We start from the raw sequence: 21,026 nt of genomic DNA on the forward strand, positions 1-21,026 counted from the left end.
TTATCCAAAAAAAAATGCAAATAATAAGAATACGAGAAGAATGTAGAGAAGTGGAAATGGCTAACACACACACACACACACACACACAGTGTTCTGGCTACATTCGTGTGATGTTTGCTTTGTTGCCATGGCAACAGACGTTTTGGCGCTCACACATCATATCCGGTGCTCTGATGATTGACGCTTGGTTACTCTGTCACACACACACACACACACACACACACACACACACACACACACACACACACACACACACACACACACACACACACACACACACACACACACACACACACACACACATACACCACAGAGACACACAGACACCACACACAGAGACACACAGAGACACACACACACACACACACACACACACACACACACACACACACACACACACACGTGACACCATGAGAAAAAAGAAAAAAAAGGTCTCATCTGTGACTGTCGCTAAGACTTCTGCTCGCCGTCCCTTCACAGGAAGCTACGGTGACGCCTTGAAAGATGTTTAATTAACGTACGAATAGCACTCTTATGTGGGAAAACATGTACACACAGACAAATACACAGCTTTGTCTTAAAAGTGCGTGACGGTCACAGTTGCGGAGCTTAAATGAGCCCCGTGTTGATGCATTATTTGAATCAACAAAAGCACTGAATATACAGTAAATATGGACATTATAATGTGTGTAACATAAACATAAGAGGAGTATCTCACAGACATACTTATCTCAGAATTACATTGAATGATCTCACGTCTTTTTTCATATCATCTTCTCTTTGTTTTCTTACACATTAAATCTGCAAATAACTGTAAGATCTAGAAACTGTTCAAACTAAATTGGTTTGCTCAAATATTGTCCTTTTATTAAATACCACATATTTTGCAGTAATTGTATTTAATCCGAATGAAATACAACTTCCTAACTAACCTCACCAACACTTGGTTTTTGCAAATTACTTTTATGTATTACGTATGTTTTTCCGGCCCCCGAGTTAGTGCATGTGTTATTATTTATAACAACTTTCTAACCAATATCAAATGTGGTCTTTGTGGTATGAATTGATCAAATGAACTGATACTGTTGCCTGAATCATATTTATTACCATAAAACTAAGACGCACATATTTAATTTGCAATTACTCTTCAAGATCAAGCCTTATTTCTCCTTCCTTTACGCTCCTGTGAAAATTCCCAATGACATACACAGAACACTAAATCAACCTGTTCAAAAAAACGTACTGTTTATCATGTGCTGATATTTCACAAGCTGTGGAGCAGACACCAACACCTACACGAACACACCACACATGTTTTTGCACACGGTGTTTCCTTCTTTCCTTCGCATCTCACACTCTCCGACGACCATATGCAGAAGCATGCTTTTTAACTCTGCAAAAAAAACACCCACATGTTCGTGCTCGTAGATCTTTAAAATAAAAACATACGCACACACTGGCGAGCGCACACACACACACACACACACACACACACACACACACACACACACACACACACACACACAAAGAGATGCTATTCATTCATTCAGCGTCCTTTCAGCTGGCGGAAAAAAGGGGATCTGATGAGGGAGCGTACACTCAAAATGACAGCGCTCCCTTTCCTGTCCACTTCTCTGTCACACTTGGGAAAAGTCCACGCAGAGATAGGTACACACACACACACACACACACACACACACACACACACACACACACACACACACACACACACACACACACACACACACACACACACACACACACACACATACACACACACACACACACACACACACACACACACACACACACACACACACACACACACACACACACACACACACACACACACACACACACACACACACACACACACACACACACACACACACACACACACACACACACACACACACACACACACACACACACACACACACACACACACACACACACACACACACAGAGAGTAAAATGCTCTGGGGAAGTGAATGACAATAACTTACACTGTATGTCCGTATATTACAGAACTGAGTAGTAGGCTCTTATTCTATGCTGATGAAGAATAATGCTCACACACACACACACTTTATAGTTCAGCATTTTCCCACACGGGGGCTTGAAAAAGAAATTCTTCACACACCCACACACAACACTGAAACATACAACCTATATCCTACACACAGACAGAAACACACACACACACACACACACACACACACACACACACACACACACACACACACACACACACACACACACACACACACACACACCTTATACTGTAGTGTAGGCTAAGACTGCTACCTATGCCTTGTGTTAAAAAAACACACACATGAACATACTCACAGCAAGAGTGAGCGGAAATAGTGAGTAGTGAGTAATAATAGTCGCTAAAGTCAGGAAAACACACACACACACACACACACACACACACACACACACACACACACACACACACACACACACACACACACACACACACACACACACACACACACACACACACACACACACACACACACACACACACACACACACACACACACACACACACACACACACACACACACACACACACACACACACACACACACACACACACACACACACACACACACACACACACACACACACACACACCATAAGCATGTTGGTCAGACTTTTTAAAGAAACAAACAACTGCAAGATTTGTTCAAAACTTGCTGTTAAATATTTCTCTTTTCCTCCGTCTCCGTCTTTTATCTACGCTGTCGTACTCTGAGGCATTCCTCATTCTCTTTCTGATCTAATCCTCTTTTTTCTCCCTCTCTCTCTAAAACACAAAATCAAAACCAAGTTGATGGAAACTGGCATACAGACATGTAGCCCACACGCTCCAAACCCACTTTTGCTGCCGTCTTTCAATGTTAATTTATTGTGCAGCAGTGATTTGAAGCAGCTACACTCCTCCATTATTTCGTTTTCTTCAGATTGTTATCGAACTTCTTCGTTCCTTTGTATTATAAATCCATTGTGTCTTGTCTATATAGTGTAGGTATGATTACCACTCAGCCACGAAGTCTCTGTCTATAATGACTAGGAATATAAGAGGGACTCTCCAATATCGACAAAGCTAATCCTGTATAACGTACGGCCTAATCCCAACAGAAAACCACCCATGTCTGTGCATATATTTATTTCTCTCTCACACACGGCGTGTGTATTAATGCGTGTGCGTGTGTCACACGCATTAATACAGAGAAATTATTTTTCCTCCGAATAGTGTGTCACTTACTGTTTGCATTTAAAATCAAAACAATGTATTTATTGCTTTGGTGATTTTATCTTTGCAATGACTTAAGTATGCACAAATGATCTGTCAATCGGGCTCTCTTCCTCTGAGTTACCGTGAGGGTAAATACTTTACTGGGTGCCTATTGCAAATGTTTTGAATATAGTGATTTAAAAAAAAATGTTTGCGTCATCAGCAGAGATTCTCACAAACTTAGTCCGGACCCGGTGAATTTTAAGTGCCCGTTTCAGAGCTTACATACATAGGTCACATGATCAGCTGTGGCATTGAGTTTAGTTCTACCAGCAGACATGAGGATGGTGGACAGAGGACTACAGGAAGCCATATGGGGCCACACACACACACACACACACACACACACACACACACACACACACACACACACACACACACACACACACACACACACACACACACACACACACACACACACACACACACACACACACACACACACACACACACACACACACACACACACACACACACACACACACACACACACACACACACACACACACACACACACACACACACACACACACACACACACACACACACACACACACACACACACACACACACACACACACACACACACACACACACACACACACACACACACACACACACACACACACACACACACACACACACACAATGTATTTGATAATGAGAAGAATATTAATAGAGAAGCAAATAGCAAAGCAAGGTTCTCTCTCTGGAGCTGCTACCTCCGCGACCCGACCACGGAGAAACGGGAGAAGATGGATGGTTCTCTCTGTTCTCCATTTGATTTTTAAGGCAAATGTCCTTTTATTAAATTAAAAAAATTAAAGCTTCAATACATCTCCCTCTCTTTCAATCTGTGTGTGTGTGTGTGTGTGTGTGTGTGTGTGTGTGTGTGTACAAACATTTAAAAAAGCCATAATTTGTCTTCGTCTCATTTCTGTATGCAACTTGCAATAGCTTCAACTGAATTCACATTAATAAAGAAAATAATTTCTGATTCTCCTCTGGTGTAGCTGCAAGATGTAGCTGCACTGTCTCCGCATTTCTCTGTGGAGTTTCACTACAAGAATGATTAGTATTTAATGCTGGATAACCTGCTAGTTCAAGGCCAGTAAACAGAGCGACTCGTCAGGCCTTTCACAGGGATCTCTCTTGGCAGCAGATCACACTACAGAGCCGCACAGCCACCAAAACAGACATCCATGATGAAGGTACGAGACCATTCCGGATTTAGCCATATTTACTCTATGGATGGTAAATACAATAGAAACACAAACTAAAGGATATTAATTACCCCTAAGCCTTTATGCCACACAACTAGGGGATGTTACAGAAACGTTACTTTCTAAATATTTGGATTTATAAAATAAAAAATTAAATCAAGGGGAATATTTCCTTCATTTTTCATTTGTATGTACAGAGCTACACTTTGGTATCTCCTGTAAGAATACACGTTGTCTCAACATCTTATGTATAGTAAACTAAATGAACTAAAGCACATTCATAACAGAAAATATATACTTTCTCAGAATTTTGTGTAACTATTCTTCATTTTTTAAATAGGTAGACACTTTTTTTCAAGTTACCCAGTCAATGTTTTTTCTTCTAATCTTATTTCTTTTCAAAATGATATATTTAGCTTCAGGAGTTTTGCTTTGTCTCATTATTTTGTAAAAGTGATTACAAATATTGATCATGAGTGATCAGAGTGATCAGAGTGATCAGAGTATTAAAAAGCATTCAATATGCTTTCCAAACGCAGCCCAGTTCACACATTGCAGCTCAAATCTCCTGACCTCACACACACATTGTGAAGAATCTCTCACCTGTGCCGGGACGTCCCATAATGATGTCCTTCCGTGGGGCGGGGCGAAGGTTCTCGGCAGGAAGGATCAGGGGCAGCAGAGCGGTGGGAGAGGGGTGACAGGGGACCGGCTGTTGGACCTCACCCCCAAACCCGGTCCCCCTGTTCTCGTCCGCAGAGGTGTCCGTGCTGCTGGGAGCGGGAGCTGTGACTGTTGTGCTAACGGTAACTGACAGGGCCTGCAGGGGGGCGGCGGGGGGGTCAGCGGTGGGCAGGGAAGAAGGGGTCGGGGACGCAAGCAACAGAGTTTGGGACGGGCTCCGCAGCAGAATTGTGCCATTAGGTACTGTGGCCGCAGCAGCGTTAATGGGGACGGGAACCTGGAGGCCCTGAATTGACTGAGGGGTGAGGGGTGTGAGGTCTTTAGATGAACTTTTATCTCCCCCTCCCTCGTTTCCACACTCTGTAAATTTGGCCAGTGGGACTTCGGGATTTCTCACAATGACAGGGGAGTCACGCAAGGCCTGTTGGGACACAGGGACCACACGACGGGGCCCTCCGTCTGGAGTGAGGGGAGAAGGAGGGGTCGGGGACACCAGCAGAGGAGGAGGGGAGACATTAGTAGAGGACGGTGGCCTGCTGGAGGGGGTTGTCACTCCTCTGGGTCGGGAGAAGGTGGGTGTGTGTGTGCGGGAAGCCTGTGTGTGAGGCGACAGCACCCTGAAGGAGCTGTTGAGGTCCCCCGACTCCTGCTCCGTCTTGGGTGTGTAATCATGGTGGTGTGAGGGGAGGGGAGGAGGAAGAGGCGCGTCGGGCTTTCGTTTGCTGGGGCTCATGGGGACCGTAAACATCAGGTTGCTGTGGAAGGAGGGCTGGATACCTGAAGTGTGTCTCTCCCTTTCTCCTCCTCCAGCTGATACCTTACTCCCCCCTGCTCCTCCCCCCCCTGTCCCGCTGGGCTGCCTGTGCCTCCGGTGCTGCAGGATGGGGGAGGCGGTAATCGGGGAGAAGTTGGCCGGCCTGAAGCCAAACAGCGGGGAGGGAGAGGGAGAAGGTGCGGGTGAGAAGGGCGACTGGTTGGAGATGGGAGAAAAAGAGGGGGTGCCAGATCGAGAGCTCCCTAAAGACACTAACATGGTGGCGGCCTCACACTCATCGAAGTCAAAGCGGGAGGAGAGGTCATGGGGGAGGATGGACGGGAGCACTAAGTGGGGTCTGGAGTCTCCCCTGCTACCTGCCTCGCTGCTCTCTCTTGAGGTGTCATCCCACTCAAACTCACTGCTGGCTCTCCCCCGCAGGTCAGGGGTGACTGTCCCTGAGCTGCTGCCTCCCCCCCCTCCTCCCTCCATCTCTTTGGTCCTCATGGACAGGTGTCTGGAGCAGTAGCCCCGGCGCTGGGACTCCTTCATGCATCCCTCCCTGGAGCACAGCCTCCTCCACTGCTTCCCGTTGAACTTCTTACGGATCCCGTTGGGGGTGCACACCACGTCGCCCTTCTTGTATTTCTGCTGAGCCAATGAGAGGGGGGTCCTGGAGCGAGAGGAGGTAGAGGAGGACCCCACACCAGAAGTGGGAGTAGGGGTCTGAGTGGGAGTGGTCTTTGATGGAGGTAGGTTAGGTGTGGTCGGGCTCATTTCAGAGACCAATAAGGCCGGGGAATGGGGTGGCTGTGGGCTGGCGAGGGTGGAGGGGTGAGGGGGTCCCAGGCCTCGCACCACAGAGAGGTGGGGGGAGGAGGGGGGGTAGCAACTGGACTTGGAGATGACGTGTCGGTGCTCAGAGGTGCCGTCGCTTGTCTTGGGGCCAGCAGTGTTAAAACGGGACACCTCGACGTCCTCTTCCGGAGTGTCGGGCTGCTTCTCTCCCTCTCTGTTGGCGGAGTTTTCTCCATGAACTGTGCTGCCGGCGACGCTAGGTGACGCAGTGGAGGAGTGGGGGGTCGGGAGTGCGTTACCATAGGGATGCCCTCCTGCAACCCCTTCATGTGAGAAACCATGGCCCAACCTTGCTCCCCCTCCCAGCACCCCCATCCCAATACTCAACTGGCACACTTCCCTTTCGACCTCCATCTCCTCCCTCCGCTCCCTCTCCTCCCTTTCCCTCTCCCGCTCTCTCTCTTTGGCCCTCCCTCCGTCCAACTGTTGGACCTCCCAGGGAGGGGTGAGGAGCCTAAGACTTTGTCGGGACACCCACACAGCCAGAGCTTTCCTCCCCTCTTTCTCTTCCCCGAGAGTCTCTGCGTCTTCACTCAGGAGCACCTGGTAAGGAAATGACACACCAGGGTGGGGGTCCACCTGAATGACAACCCCCTCTCTGTACAACAGAGGACCCCCCTCATCTCCCCCAAAGGGCACGCATACTTGGGTCCTGACAGCCACAGGTGCCAGGCCGGGCGGGGGGGCGTCCAAAATGAACTCCACAGTGCTCTCAGCCCCTGAAGGTGATGCCATTACAGTCCCACCATGGAAAGGGTATTTAACAAGGGTCTCCTCTCCTTGGAGCTGCACTTCAACCGTCTCTCCACTCACACCGCGCACCACCCCTGGTCTGAACGCAGGTGATAAAGTCAAAGGGTCCCCCCCATTGTTCATTCTCCTCTTTGGCCGGCGAGCAAGAACTCTCTGGTTCTTCATGCCTTTGGCCAGAGCTTCAGCGAGTCCCTCTGACCGACTGGGCGACTTATGGAGAGGAGCCGGGTAGTGGGAGTTCTTTTGATGAAGGTTTGGTCCGGCTGCTTCCATCGCGTCCAGGTCAGCCGAGTGCTCGCTGGCTGTGTCGGTGGACGAGGAGCGTGCTGAGTGAGGGGCCCCCTCCGACTCATTTTCCCTAGCTTGGGAATCTTTTCCCTGGGAATCTGCTGTCCTGAGGGCTTTGTCCTCCGTGGAAACAAAATGGTTTGCTTCTGTAGCTTTACTATCCACAGTTAGCACTGATGGCTGATTCCCTGAGCAATTACTACTTCTACTATTACTGCTATTGATCAGAGTATGGCTCCCAGCACTACTGTTAGTCATGTTGTTAATGCCACTTGTAGTGTTACTCGTAGTACTATTGATGCTTTTATAATTTGTTATATTGTTCTTGGAATTATTATTGGGCATGTTAATAATCCCACTGATTCTGTTATTAATAGTGCAGTAACTGTTGTGTATGAGTGCAGGGTTGGAGGTAGTAATGGTGGTCAGGGCATTGTTAGCAAAGTGCTCATATGTGTATTTTTTCTTGGGTATGCGAGCCTTGAATGTGGCTGTTTTCCTACTAGAGACTGAGCCTACACTGGGGATGTGATTGGTGGCCGGAGGGGGCGTGGCTGTGGAGAGTGGCGTCGGGGCAGAGGGAGGAAATGCTACAGTATTAATGGCCAAAAGATTATTTCCATTCGTGCCAACTATCTTCTCCTTTTCTGTCTTTTCGTCTGCGTTCTGTGCTATTTTCTCTCCTGACTCCACAGGTCTCCTCAGCTCAGTCGCCTCCCCCCCCCTGGGGGTGTTGCTATTTGTGATTGGTTCTTCGTTAGTGTTCAGGGCTGTTGGCGGGCTCTGTTGGCGGGCGGGGATGTTGGGTGTATGCTGTGTGGTTTTGACGAGCGTCTCCCTCTTGACTCTTTTGGGGTCTTTCTCTTGGAGGGGCTGCGAGCCCCCTCTCCTTTTCCCCCCTCTGCCTCTCGTTAACGGGGGTGAACGCCCTCTGTGCTTCTTTAGTGGTCTCATCTCTTCTTCGCTGTTCACAAAGTGCAGATGTTGTTGCGCTCCTCTCTTTCACTCCTAAGGCACTCCTTTTGCTGTCTCCCTCTTCTTTTCCGTGTCCCCTGTTCTCCTGTCCTCTGTATTGCAGGCTGGAAAAGAAGAGGGAGACACAGAAGACAGGTGGTCATTTATTATCTTCATAATCAAAAATTGCTGAGAATAAAAATGACGTCAGTCCTGGAGGTGTGCTACACTGCACCGGCTATCACATCTGACGTATGCTCTCAATGACTGCCTGATATACATGCAAGCATGACTGTTTGTGTGTCCATACATGCCAGTTTGTATAGTCAAAACATAAATGTCTCTTTTTGTTATCCACCATTTAGACAGCAACCTATAACATCCATATTTTTCTCCAGACCGTGTCATATTTATCTTAATATTAACCCATAATGACCCACCGTGACACGGGTGTCACATGAACTTTAAATGTTCCTTATACAGCTTTAGTCTTTATTTTATCTCATGAAGTGAGGTGACACACCCTGAACAGTCTGGTGGGTCATGTTCCAGGTCATGTGATTTTGTGTTCCCATGACAACATGTCCAAGATGTCCATGTGCTAACACATGTGACATAACGAGCTACATTTCAAAAGCTTTTGTTGTTGTTGTTGCTAAAGGTACAATTCAAGCCATTTAAGAATGAAAATGCTGACATAACATGTCCTTTATTACATTTAACCTGTTGTGGAAACATTTCTTGATCAAATTGATATGAAACAAATGAGACGAACATCGCGGTGACACTAATGTCACATTGGGACTTTAACCCTACAGGTTCACAGTAAACCCAAAGTGACATTTAGGCTATGCACAGTTAGAAATATGATTAAGATCTGCTCAGTTAATTTAGCTGATTCAATTATATTGAGTTAATATGTTCTTATTCTTCAATTCAAAGAATGTTCAAACTAATTTAAACCAGAAAATCATCCTCATTAATTAAGTTATATGTGAGAGTTATTTTTACCATTAAAGCCCAAAGTGACATATACGTCACATTTCAGATATTTGACACTAGGTCAGAAATGTGTTCTCAGTGGTCTAACTCTATTTAGTCTAAATTATGTTCCGCTTAATTTTCCCAAAAGTAGAAATGGGTCTGGGTTCTTATGGGTTAAATGAAAAAGTAGGAACATTTTTATATTTAACAATGTACCACCTAGAATTTAGGAATACTATTGAAGGATATGTTAATAATCACACTTTCTAGATTTCTGTGAGCAGATTGGTTCTTTTCTTTTCAAAATATTTTTATTAATTTTCTTGTTCAACACAGAAATCGGCATAGGAATAAATAATTGTATATCATTGCTTACATTTTCGATTGTTACAATTGGCAAAGGCCAATTAAGGGATAGCATTACCATGAAATTGGGCCAAAATGACGATTCAAAGAAAGAAAGAAACTTGAACATTCAAGGTCACTCGCTTCGTTGTGCCTCTTAAAGTACTCCATTATCCAAAAGGTCTGCCTTTAACGAGGCCTACAAGTCTTTAGCTTGAAATACACAAAAAAGGCTTTCTTTTTCTCACACACACACACACACACACACACACACACACACACACACACACACACACACACACACACACACACACACACACACACACACACATGACACACAGACACACACACACACACACACACACACACACACACACACACACACACACACACACACACACACACACACACACACACACACACACACACACACACACACACACACACACACACACACACACACACACACCACACACACACACACACACACACACACACACACACACACACACACACACACACACACACACACACACACACACACACACACACACACACACACACACACACACACACACACAGTGTTTCAGGCTTGATTTTACATTTTCAACGTTGGACTGCAACAACCACACAGCATTTCATTTGACTTCTACAGGAGGGAAAGGCCTGGCAATGGCCTGAGTGAGGTAACCCTGTATCATGTGTGTGAGAAGAGAGAGAGAGAGAGAGAGAGAGAGAGAGAGAGAGAGAATCCGGCTGTTTGGCTGTTTGTTCAAATAGGCTGTTCTTGTGTAGTCACTGGGAATTTCCAAAGTCATTCTAGCACTCGCTGGCCCTCTCTCACTCGGTCCCAATGTCTCAGTCTTTCCCCATTGTCCTTTATTATCTGACTAACACACACACATCTACAAAACGACAATATAATTGGTATTATCTGCCACGGTAAGATACACCCAAAATGAGGGAAAGTAAAAGGCTGGCTCTGGATCAGGCACACTCACTGATGCAAGATTACAGGCTAAATACAGTCTACACACACACACAGGCAAACACACACACTTGTTCTCACACACGTACATATGCGCTCCCCTCGACTAAGCTCATCAACATGTGCAGATGCCGAGCATGTCTACAAATACAGACAAACACATAGACAAATTCACACGCTACACATTCACAGTTCCTCTTCAAGACATCGGAAAAGTTTGTCACACATACATAAGATGACCTTGTCGATAACCGTTATGTAACAAAACATACACAACAGACCCGTATCGACAGCACTCCCACTTTCTGCAGCACAGAAAAGCATCTATTTTGCTCCTGAATGGCTAAAACCCAACCTGCGTCATTCACACACGTCCCTGGCCCTTTGTTCTGCCCTCTGCCCTCACACACAACACAGCTTTTATTTCCATTAGAATTTATGAAACCTCCCTCTTCATAATTTGTTTTTACTAATTGGCGAAATAGCACTTAGTATGTAGCTTAATGTGTGGAATTGATCTACAGTTACTGTCATGGAGCCATTTCAACGCAATAGCTATGCCTTTATATGACCTACTAAAACATATTTTGGAAAAGTGTGTAACTGTCTGCCACTGTCATACATGTACCTTCCCACTTAGCAGGTTACACTGTGCATTATACGACAATAACAAATACAGAACAATTAGAATAACCTAAAATGAAACTCCTCATCTAGTCTAGAGGGGATTGTTGGTCCAGTAGTCGCCGTACTGCGCTGAGAGACAGGAAGGAGTCAGAGCCACTTGACTGCATGTCTGCTGGACTGAATGACTTGGGAGGATCTGATCTTAGCTTAGAAAAATGTGTTTGGTCATGCTCATGGCCTTTACAAAATACTTGAGGCTTTGGCTGATGAGCCAGTTGCATTTATGTGTATTCACTTTATATAACTCTTACGTTACTGTAGTGCACTAGAGTATGTCCTAAACATGTACATACAAGAGGAGTTTCAGAGTTAAAACACGGTAAAACTACTTTAAATCATATGTTGTAGTTAAAAAGGGGAAATATGTAATCCTCCATCATGTGTTCCCGTGTGTGAATCCATTCCTCTTAACCACAGAAATTCATTTGATATCACAGACAAAATACCAATTTGGTCGGACACAAATGTTAAAATAAAAGACAGGGTAGAAAAATACAAATGCATGCAGGAGGTATATAATTGCGGTGCTGCCATAGAATACATTTAATAATATTTTAACATTTTACATAAACCTGTTCAGATCAAAAGCATCACACACGCAGTGTACGATCCACAAACGTCGCCTTAATAGATAGACTCAACTCATTGTCGTTACGTAGTACAGGTACTATGTAACGAAACGGTTTCTCTGCATTTGACCCGTGTTAGGAGCAGTGTGCTGCCATTATGTACGCCGCCCGGGGAGCCGTGTAGAGAACGCTGCCTTGCTCGGGGACACCTCGGTAGCACTTGGTCTTTCTGGGACTTGAACTGGAGACCTTCCAGTTGCCAAGTCAAGTCCCTATCGACTTCGCCACCACCCCCAATGGAAACAACTGCAGACCTTTAACTCTTAATGTTTGTTTGTTACAATCAGAGATGCCGAGAGCGCGGCTAAATCTCTTATCTCGGGTTTTAGTGCATAAATTATAAGGATTAAAAATATAAAGGAAATTGTTGGAGAATCCTGACTGTCCTCTGGGCAGCATCGAGACGACACGGAGAGGAGCTCAGTCATAATTTAGACGATTCAGGACGTCTGCACCTTCCAGCCGCACAGCAGGTTAAGACTGAGATATTTGCTGCTCTGGAATAAAGCTACTGTAAATCCCTAATAGACGAATAATCGACGGCTATTGTCTCCACGGCGTTGGACTGGAGTCCCCCTTAAACAGCAGAAAAAATGCTGTTTCACCCAACACAATGCAACCCCCCTCCACAGCACAGCCACATCAAACTTTACACACACACTAAATGCTCCCCGTGGAATTTACAGTGCAGTCATGCATACACTGTTAAAATCTCCCTTGGACCTATATATTGCCTCACACTCACACACACACACACACACAGATTACACTGGCCAGTGCAAGTTTTGCTTTTCTGCAAAATAAACATACCAAAAAAGATTATGACTTCTATGATATTGAAATTACAAATATAGATTTTCATGCAAAGAGAACCTTGCTGTTTTTGAGCAGGTTGGACAAGGGAGCAAACACCTACACACACATACAATGGTCATTCATAAGGCAATCTTATGTCAACACTTCAGGAAGAAGATGTTGTACACTATCTATTACTGGATTACAACCCTAAAAGACCTCCACCTTGATGCCAGTTTGTCCGAGCATTTCGAAGAGAATTTAGCCTATGCCCCACCGTAACAAGCACAGGCTGTGTGTGTGTGTGTGTGTGTGTGTGTGTGTGTGTGTGTGTGTGTGTGTGTGTGTGTGTGTGTGTGTGTGTGTGTGTGTGTGTGTGTGTGTGTGTGTGTGTGTGTGTGTGTGTGTGTGTGTGAGACGTTTTGGCATTTGAGCTGCCTGTAATACACAGGGCATATGACTGTATGCAGCTGTCTTCAGATTGTGTCTACCCTCTTGAAAGCTGCATTTGCACTATATGTCAGCGTGATTGTGTACGTAGTTACCAGGCACACTGCAGCTCATCCCTCTCCTAAAAGCGTTTTATGGGTGTCTGTATGGGCGCAGGGCTGCAGTGACGGGGACAGGGATGGAGAGGGAAGAAGGTTTGTTGGTGATAGAGAAGAAGACAGTATGTGACGGTGAAGCCTGCCGTGGTGCCCTCGTACTCCAGCCTGGCAGGGCGGCTTTGCCCTTAACTGGGTCAGCGGGGAACACACTTACACATGAAAAAGCAACAAAAAAAACATGCTCTCTGTCTCACACACTTAGGTGTATGCAATCATGTGTGAGTGGGATGTGATCTTACATGCAGACGAATAAAAGAGACCATTTCATTAAGGTATTTTGGGTTTGCAATAGACCGAGCTGCAAAGTGTGCGACTGCGCTTGTTATGGAGAACATCCATTGTGACGTAGTATAAACACTGGCAGCTCTTTTGTGGGTGGCATATCTGGCTGTAGATATTAAATCAATAACATAGAAACATAGAGGCCTGGAATTTGTGCTTTTCTGGCCCATATTGATCATGAGGCTGTAGCATAGATCAGAGGTGACTGTTCCTGTTTGGGACCAAATGGCAGAACTGCCAATGCCACATCAATGACCAACTGCTCTACAATATGCACAAATGCCTATACCATCAGAGATGTGTCTGCTGCTTATACTAAAGTAATTATGAGGAATGCATGCCACAGTGTGAATCTGCAGGACAGATGAGGACATTTTTTTGTCCAAATGTCAAAAACAAGCATTCAAATTCATGTGACAACCAATGAAAAACATGACTGATAAATGTATGTTAGAACATGGTCCAGTCAGGGATGAGTTTGGGGTGCATTGACAGTGATTGCAGTGCAAAAAAGTCGAGGGAAAAGCCGAGAAAACACGGATTTGCAACCCGGGCTTCTCTGCGCGAGTACTACGAGACGAGAGGCGCTGCACAATGTCAAAGGAGTATTATGACTCGAGGCAGTCAGCCGGTCTGCTCGGTAACAAACAAAAACAACCGGTTTCAAGTGACGTTTTATTATTCCAAACTAGACGAGCCTAATTATTTCTTACACAGAGACGTTTGGCATACAAATATCCACTACGCAACGCCTATAGTGTTTACACGAAACCACTCCGGGAAGCTTCCTTAATGGAGGACAATGTCTGCGTTAGAAACTTGGAAAAATAGCATGCATCTTTTTGGTGGTGTCGCTCTAGTAAGCAGCTCGGTAACGTTAGTAGTAGTGTTGCTGGTGGTTTGTAGTAGTCGTAGTACGGTAGCAGACTACTAGTAGCCTACCCACATAGTGACACCGTCAGCCAGACCACAAGGAATCAGGACGCTGTTTGTTTTCCAGTTTTTTTCCCAGGTCCTCATTTTATAAACAGCAAATTAGCTAGTGTTGCTATTTAGTAAACATTTGGGCTGCAATGCTGCAAATAGGTCGATAGCTTTTTACTAGCGACGCTTCTACTCGAAACTCGGAAGCTGTAAGGTTATGAAAAAGTAGTCAATATTCACCACAATGTTGTAATGTCACTCCGAAGCGAGGTAACATGTTTCCCAGTCGTCCATGGTACTGCGGTAAAAACATTTGAGAAAGTTTTTAGGCTGTTACACCCCCACCCCTCCCCTTTCTCTCGGCTCTTCCTCGGCTCGCAAGCGGTGTCATTTCTTCGGACGTTTCGGAACAAACGGTCGAACGTTGGCAGTTGGTTCTCGCCTCGAATTCCTTGAAATTTAAAAATCCGTGTCAGTTGAGCTTCGAGTCGCTAACTAAGTTTCAACTCACCCAAAAAGAGCTTTCCCCCTTCGCCACAGGAAGATTTATGGTCCTATTTTGCTGATGAGGAGGCTGGCACAACTCTCGGTAACATCCCTTGGCTGTCGGCTTTGACGACTGCGCGGTCCGGACTCACACTTTACTTTTCCTCCGCAAAACATGTCTTTCCCCCACAGAAACTCAAACAAGGCTATAAAAAAACTATCGGTCTTCTTGTCCACTACAGTCACAAAATGGTGAATGAACCACTAACAGCTGGGCAAGGCGACCAATCAGAGGTCGCTGACAGGTACAGTAGCCAATCAGTGGCTGCGCAACAGAGAAAGGGGCGTGGCGGGCTGTCAAAGTACAGTTGACAGACTGGGGGATCCAGCCAATGGCTGCTGGAATGCTGTGCAACACCGGGTTCCTGTCCCAAACTTTACAGTATCCAATAAGAGCGTTGGGAACCATAGGAACAGCACGAGGGAGGGTCGAGAGGAGGGAGCTAATCATTGTGAGCCAATCAAAAGGCACACATGCCCCCTCCTCTTCTGAAAAGGAGTATGTTTACCATAATTGACAGCACAAGTGCCATCCTTAAGCAGACGGTGATAATGAATCATCCATTCTCCTTCTCCACATTAAAGTTGGTGCAGCAGGATTAAAGCACCACAATGTGTGTACTCCCAGCCTCCTAACTGTTGCATTGTATGAGCTGTTTTGTATTCTTATTTTGAGGGAAATCATTGACAAAGTAAAAAGGAGCATGAGTGTGCGATTTAAAAGTTTGTTTAGGAGGTGGACAACACTTATGTGGTGCAGCCGACGCATCGCTGCTCGTTGCAAACTGCTCTCCCTCTCTCCCTTTTCTCTCAGCAACAGACGCTGACTTTCACCGCATTTAGCCAATCACGGCGCAGCATCCCGCTGGCTGTGACGTCGGTAATCTCCACGCCCCGCCTACTCCAGTGAAAGTGAACAGGAACCGAGTGACTGACGTCACTTCACCGGCCGGCGATTGGACAGGTGTAGAACGTCTCGGAGCCAATGGGTGAACACTGTGGTGATGTCATCACGAGTGTTGCCACCAGCTGGACCGAGGGGGCGTGGCCTGGTGTAAACTCGGCTCACCCCGTGTTTGTAATTTACAGGCATTGGTGCTTTAGAAAAACCGTTGTGTTGAGAACTAACCAAACTATGTGTGTGTGTTTGAGATGATAACACGTGCGTGAGATGGGACATCCTTGCACGTGTTTGATTTATGTGTATAGTAAGCTTTAACCTCTGCACAGAAGAAGAAGAAGAAGAAGAAGAAGAAGAAGAAGAAGAAGAAGAAGAAGAAGAAGAAGAAGAAGAAGAAGAAGAAGAAGAAGAAGAAGAAGAAGAAAGCACGCTATTTCGGCCAAGATATATTGCCATAATAGTAAATATTACATAATTCCTGCTCTGTGTGTAGTAAAACCAGACTCATGCTGAGGCAGACAGCCATGCGGGAGCAGCGCCTCTTGTCGGTGGGATTTGATGCTGTTCTCTCACTCAAAATCAGTGTTGGTAGAGGACTGAACAAAAAACAGAGGAAAGTTCTGATTGGCTGAAACGAGCTGTATATTTTAAAAGAGTGTGTATCACTTCTTGCATGTTTAAGTGCACGTGTGTTTTGGTTTTATCAAAGAGAGGGAAAGACCGAGGCTGGATGTTGATTAAATGTTGATGTAGAGTGACATCTAGTTGTAATTGTTCAGCACTGCAACGTACTTCATACTTGACTTTAAAAAAAATGTTTTACTTCACTACAATAACTAAAGCTTTAGTTAGTGTTAAGATGTTTGCACACAAAACATATATGCTGATTATTCCATTTATAAACATAATTATTGTTTGATTCATTCTGCATGTAAAAAATGTACAGATTGTTCTGCTATGAGGGCTTTTACTTTTTTATACTTAAAGTATTTTTAACTGATTATACCTACATATTTGGACCTAATTTACACATTCAATGCAGGACTTTAACGACAGTTTGGTTGATGTACTTTTTACTTAAATTAAGGAATGTATTTTGTAGTTTATAATATTATTATTATTACTTATTCATTCATTTACATATTTGTGCAGTATATTTTGTATTGTTATTATCATTTTCTACTGTTATTTATGTTTGTTATTCCTTGTAGTCACATTTTCTCTTGTTTTGTTTATGTAATGCATAAATACGCTAATGCACAGTTCTTGCACGCGAAAACCGGATTCTGATAAACCTTTTGAGTTTTCATTGATGAGCCTTATTTTACTTTTTAAATAGTTGTGACCAGGATAAGTACTGAGCAGAACATTAAACAGTTAAAAAGTAGACTTTTCAGTGCTCTCTGGTGGACAAACTTTGTAATTATAGAGAACTTACTAACTTACTGTATAGGGATACCCTCTCTTTTGGCAACAACAAAACAACCTTCTATGGCTATGATATATATAGCTATTCATAACTATTTGCCATTGTCACCCTATAAGGATAACTGAAGTCTTATCTTGTACATTTCTCAGTGCGCTTTTTACATGTTTTTGTTATCAACGACCACCCTACCTCGTTAGCAAGTCCCCCAATCCCTCTCTGTCTCCCCCCAGCTCTGCTCTCCCCCTCTCCATGGGAGCCTGACCTCTGACCTTCACCCTCTCTGTGCGCTCGTCACGGGTCTGTCAGTCAAACAGAGGAGACCCTCCCCTCCTGCTGGGCTGCTGTCAGGTACACAGGGAGACAGAGAGAGGGGAGAAACATTAGATAGAAAGATAAAGAAAGAGCATGAAATAAGTTTGACAGACTTTAAATAATGAAACATATAAAATAAATACATAATAATGAACATAACGAGTTTGTCTACTTTGTTACTTAAGTATATTTTGATGTCAATACTGCCAATCCCACTTTTTACAATTAAATATTGCATATTAGTATTGTTAGGGAAATTATTGACCTAGACTCCTAGATATGACGTACAGGACCAACCCTGACGTCTGTTATCTCCTTTAAGGACATAGGCTGCTTCAGCCATAATTTTATTGTTCCCATTCTGTGACCGGTCAACACTAGGTCACAGATGGTCTGTTGTTGTGGGTGCACTGGGACACTTCCTTCTTTGTTGTTTGTGGACTCCAAGGTATGACATCTTCGAGGCCATAAGTGACGGACGCAAGTGACTCAGTGTGCCCAACTGTCTAAAGCTATCTTATCAAAACATGTTGATTACTCTGTGAAACCAGTTAAATGGGCTAACGAGAGAGAGGCGCTCCAGAACTGACGTGGCAACCACCCGTGCAGTCAGACCGTGACTGTGTGACTTGTGATGTGAATCCTCCGGCCGTAACTCCAAATAAACCTCCAGTGTTTGACATCGAAGCTCCTGCTCTACCCTGTCTCCTTCCTGAGTCGGTGACTCCCACTGCATTGCTACACAGATACTTCCCTTACAAGTATGTTTACTTGAAGGGCTGATGTTCAGGTGTATATCAGTATTAAGTGTCTCTGTGACATGTCTCCATGCTTTAATGTTCAAAAAGCACTTTATTTGTCTCATACTGCCTGTGCTGCATCACCTCTTTTCACCCTCTGTCTGAAACCAGAGCCCAGTCTGCTCTGATTGGTTCTGATTGGCCGGCTCTGTTGGGATTGGTCAACTGTTTAGAGTTGTCCCGCCCCTTAGCCTATCATGTACAATGTGTTGGAGCGCTAGCCAATAGACGTGTTATGTAACATAAGTAAACAAAGGAGTACATTGGACGTGTTTCAGGCACACAGGAATTTTAGCCTTAGCAGACCCTTTACATGCACAAAAACCTGTATAAAACCCCATAGGAAAGGGAAAATCCCAAACACCATGATAGGGTGGTTTTAAGTAAAATATACATTATGAGTACTTTGTTCCCCGGTGGTCTGCAGTAGTCTTATCTTTCTCTTGCACAACTAACTCTAAGTACACAAAACCAGAGCCACGTCAGGAATGTCTCTCACCTCAGGGTCTCTTAAAGCAGACGCTCACAGTAGCATAACCTCTGACCTTTGCCTCGACCCCTCACCCACACATGCCCCGTCCACCCCCCCTGAAAAAGTAATGCAAATAGAAAACTGGAAAACTAAAAGTTCCTCAAAATGACAGCTTGCAGCCCTGGAGATCTTCTTTAAAAAAAAAAACAATCAAAAGATAACAATATAATTCACTTTCTGAGGGTTCACTGCGTACTTCCACAAAGTTTCCTCCCAGTTTCATCTGAAGGTCAAACTCAATCGGTCCCTGCTGTTATTGATTTTTGTTAAGAAATAAATACATTTATCAGAGATGGCCTTAGATTTTTTTTAAATACAGCAAAGGCACAACACTTTTAAGATTACAATCATAAAATGTCGGGACCATGTATATTAATATTGTAGCTGTCTGAAATAGAGATCATTGTATTACATTTCCTATAATGTTGGTTGGTTTAATTTACTGATTTGTATTTCATATACTCTTCTTAGGTTATAGAGATTAATCTGCAATATTTTGGTTAAAATTGGTTGGTTGTGCAAGAAGTATTACAGAAGTATATTTTAGTTCAGTAGACGTTCTAATAAAAACACTTGTCACAGGTGAAAATCATACATAAAAGTATGTAGATATAATCAAGTTAACATATTTACATTTTTTTTTAAAGTAAAAAGTACTCACAGTGCAGCCAGAAGGGCTCTTAAGTTGCAACATCAATCCTGGAGCAATGGAGGCCACGGTAATGCAAAGCAACTGCTAACTTAAGTCATCAAATACATGTAGGGAAGTGAAAAAGTACAATCTTCTGAGATAGTGAAGTAGCAGAAAACAATCAAGTATAGTATCCTCTATCCTAAGTTCCTCAACATTACTTCAGTAAAAATACTTTGACTTCACAACATTCTGGTCCTTCTCTAAATGAATGATGTTATCATCTTTCATCAAGTCCCATTTTAATTTGTCCAAGACTTGGAACTTGGTTAAAATACCTAAAAAACTAATGCCATGTCCACTAACATAATCCGTAGGTTTTTCTCAGTGTTGATTAGCATGCTAAGAGTATGTTAACCTAACATGGTGAATATTAGACCCGTCAACATGCTAATTGTTGTGTTAGCACGTTAGCATGCTGACGTTAGCATTTAGCTCCAAGCTGTACTTGCCTATGTAATATTTTAACATTTAATACTTACTTTTCCTGGTTGTATCCTCTCATTTGCACACATTCAGGCTTCTATGATGTCTTTTCTTCAAAGCTTCAGGCAGGCTTTTTAAGAACATTTGGCTGCAACAGGCTACCAGGGGCTAATTCTACAAAAGCATTTTTACATTAACAGCCGAGAGTCTTTGAATAGATTTGTACTTTTTCCCCTGAACTTGTGCACTCTTTACCTCTGGCATTTTGTGACAGTGAGTTATTGTAGAGAATTGAGAGGCTCTTTGTCTCTTTGCTTTACTTGAGT

At 44.2% G+C, this 21,026-nt stretch overlaps 1 protein-coding gene across 1 annotated transcript in view; it reads right to left on the minus strand.

Moving 5' to 3' along the window:
- cicb (capicua transcriptional repressor b) overlaps window positions 1–15,782 on the minus strand; it is a 46,487-nt gene extending 30,705 nt beyond the window's left edge. The window contains 2 exon segments of the mRNA XM_071205967.1: window positions 5,134–8,946; window positions 15,575–15,782. Coding sequence (XP_071062068.1) covers window positions 5,134–8,821 — 3,688 coding nt within the window. The 5' untranslated portion in view covers window positions 8,822–8,946; window positions 15,575–15,782.
- Window positions 15,783–21,026: the final 5,244 nt, after the last annotated feature.

Source organism: Pseudochaenichthys georgianus, chromosome 16, assembly GCF_902827115.2.
Source record: "Pseudochaenichthys georgianus chromosome 16, fPseGeo1.2, whole genome shotgun sequence".
Taxonomy (NCBI): Eukaryota; Metazoa; Chordata; class Actinopteri; order Perciformes; family Channichthyidae; genus Pseudochaenichthys; species Pseudochaenichthys georgianus.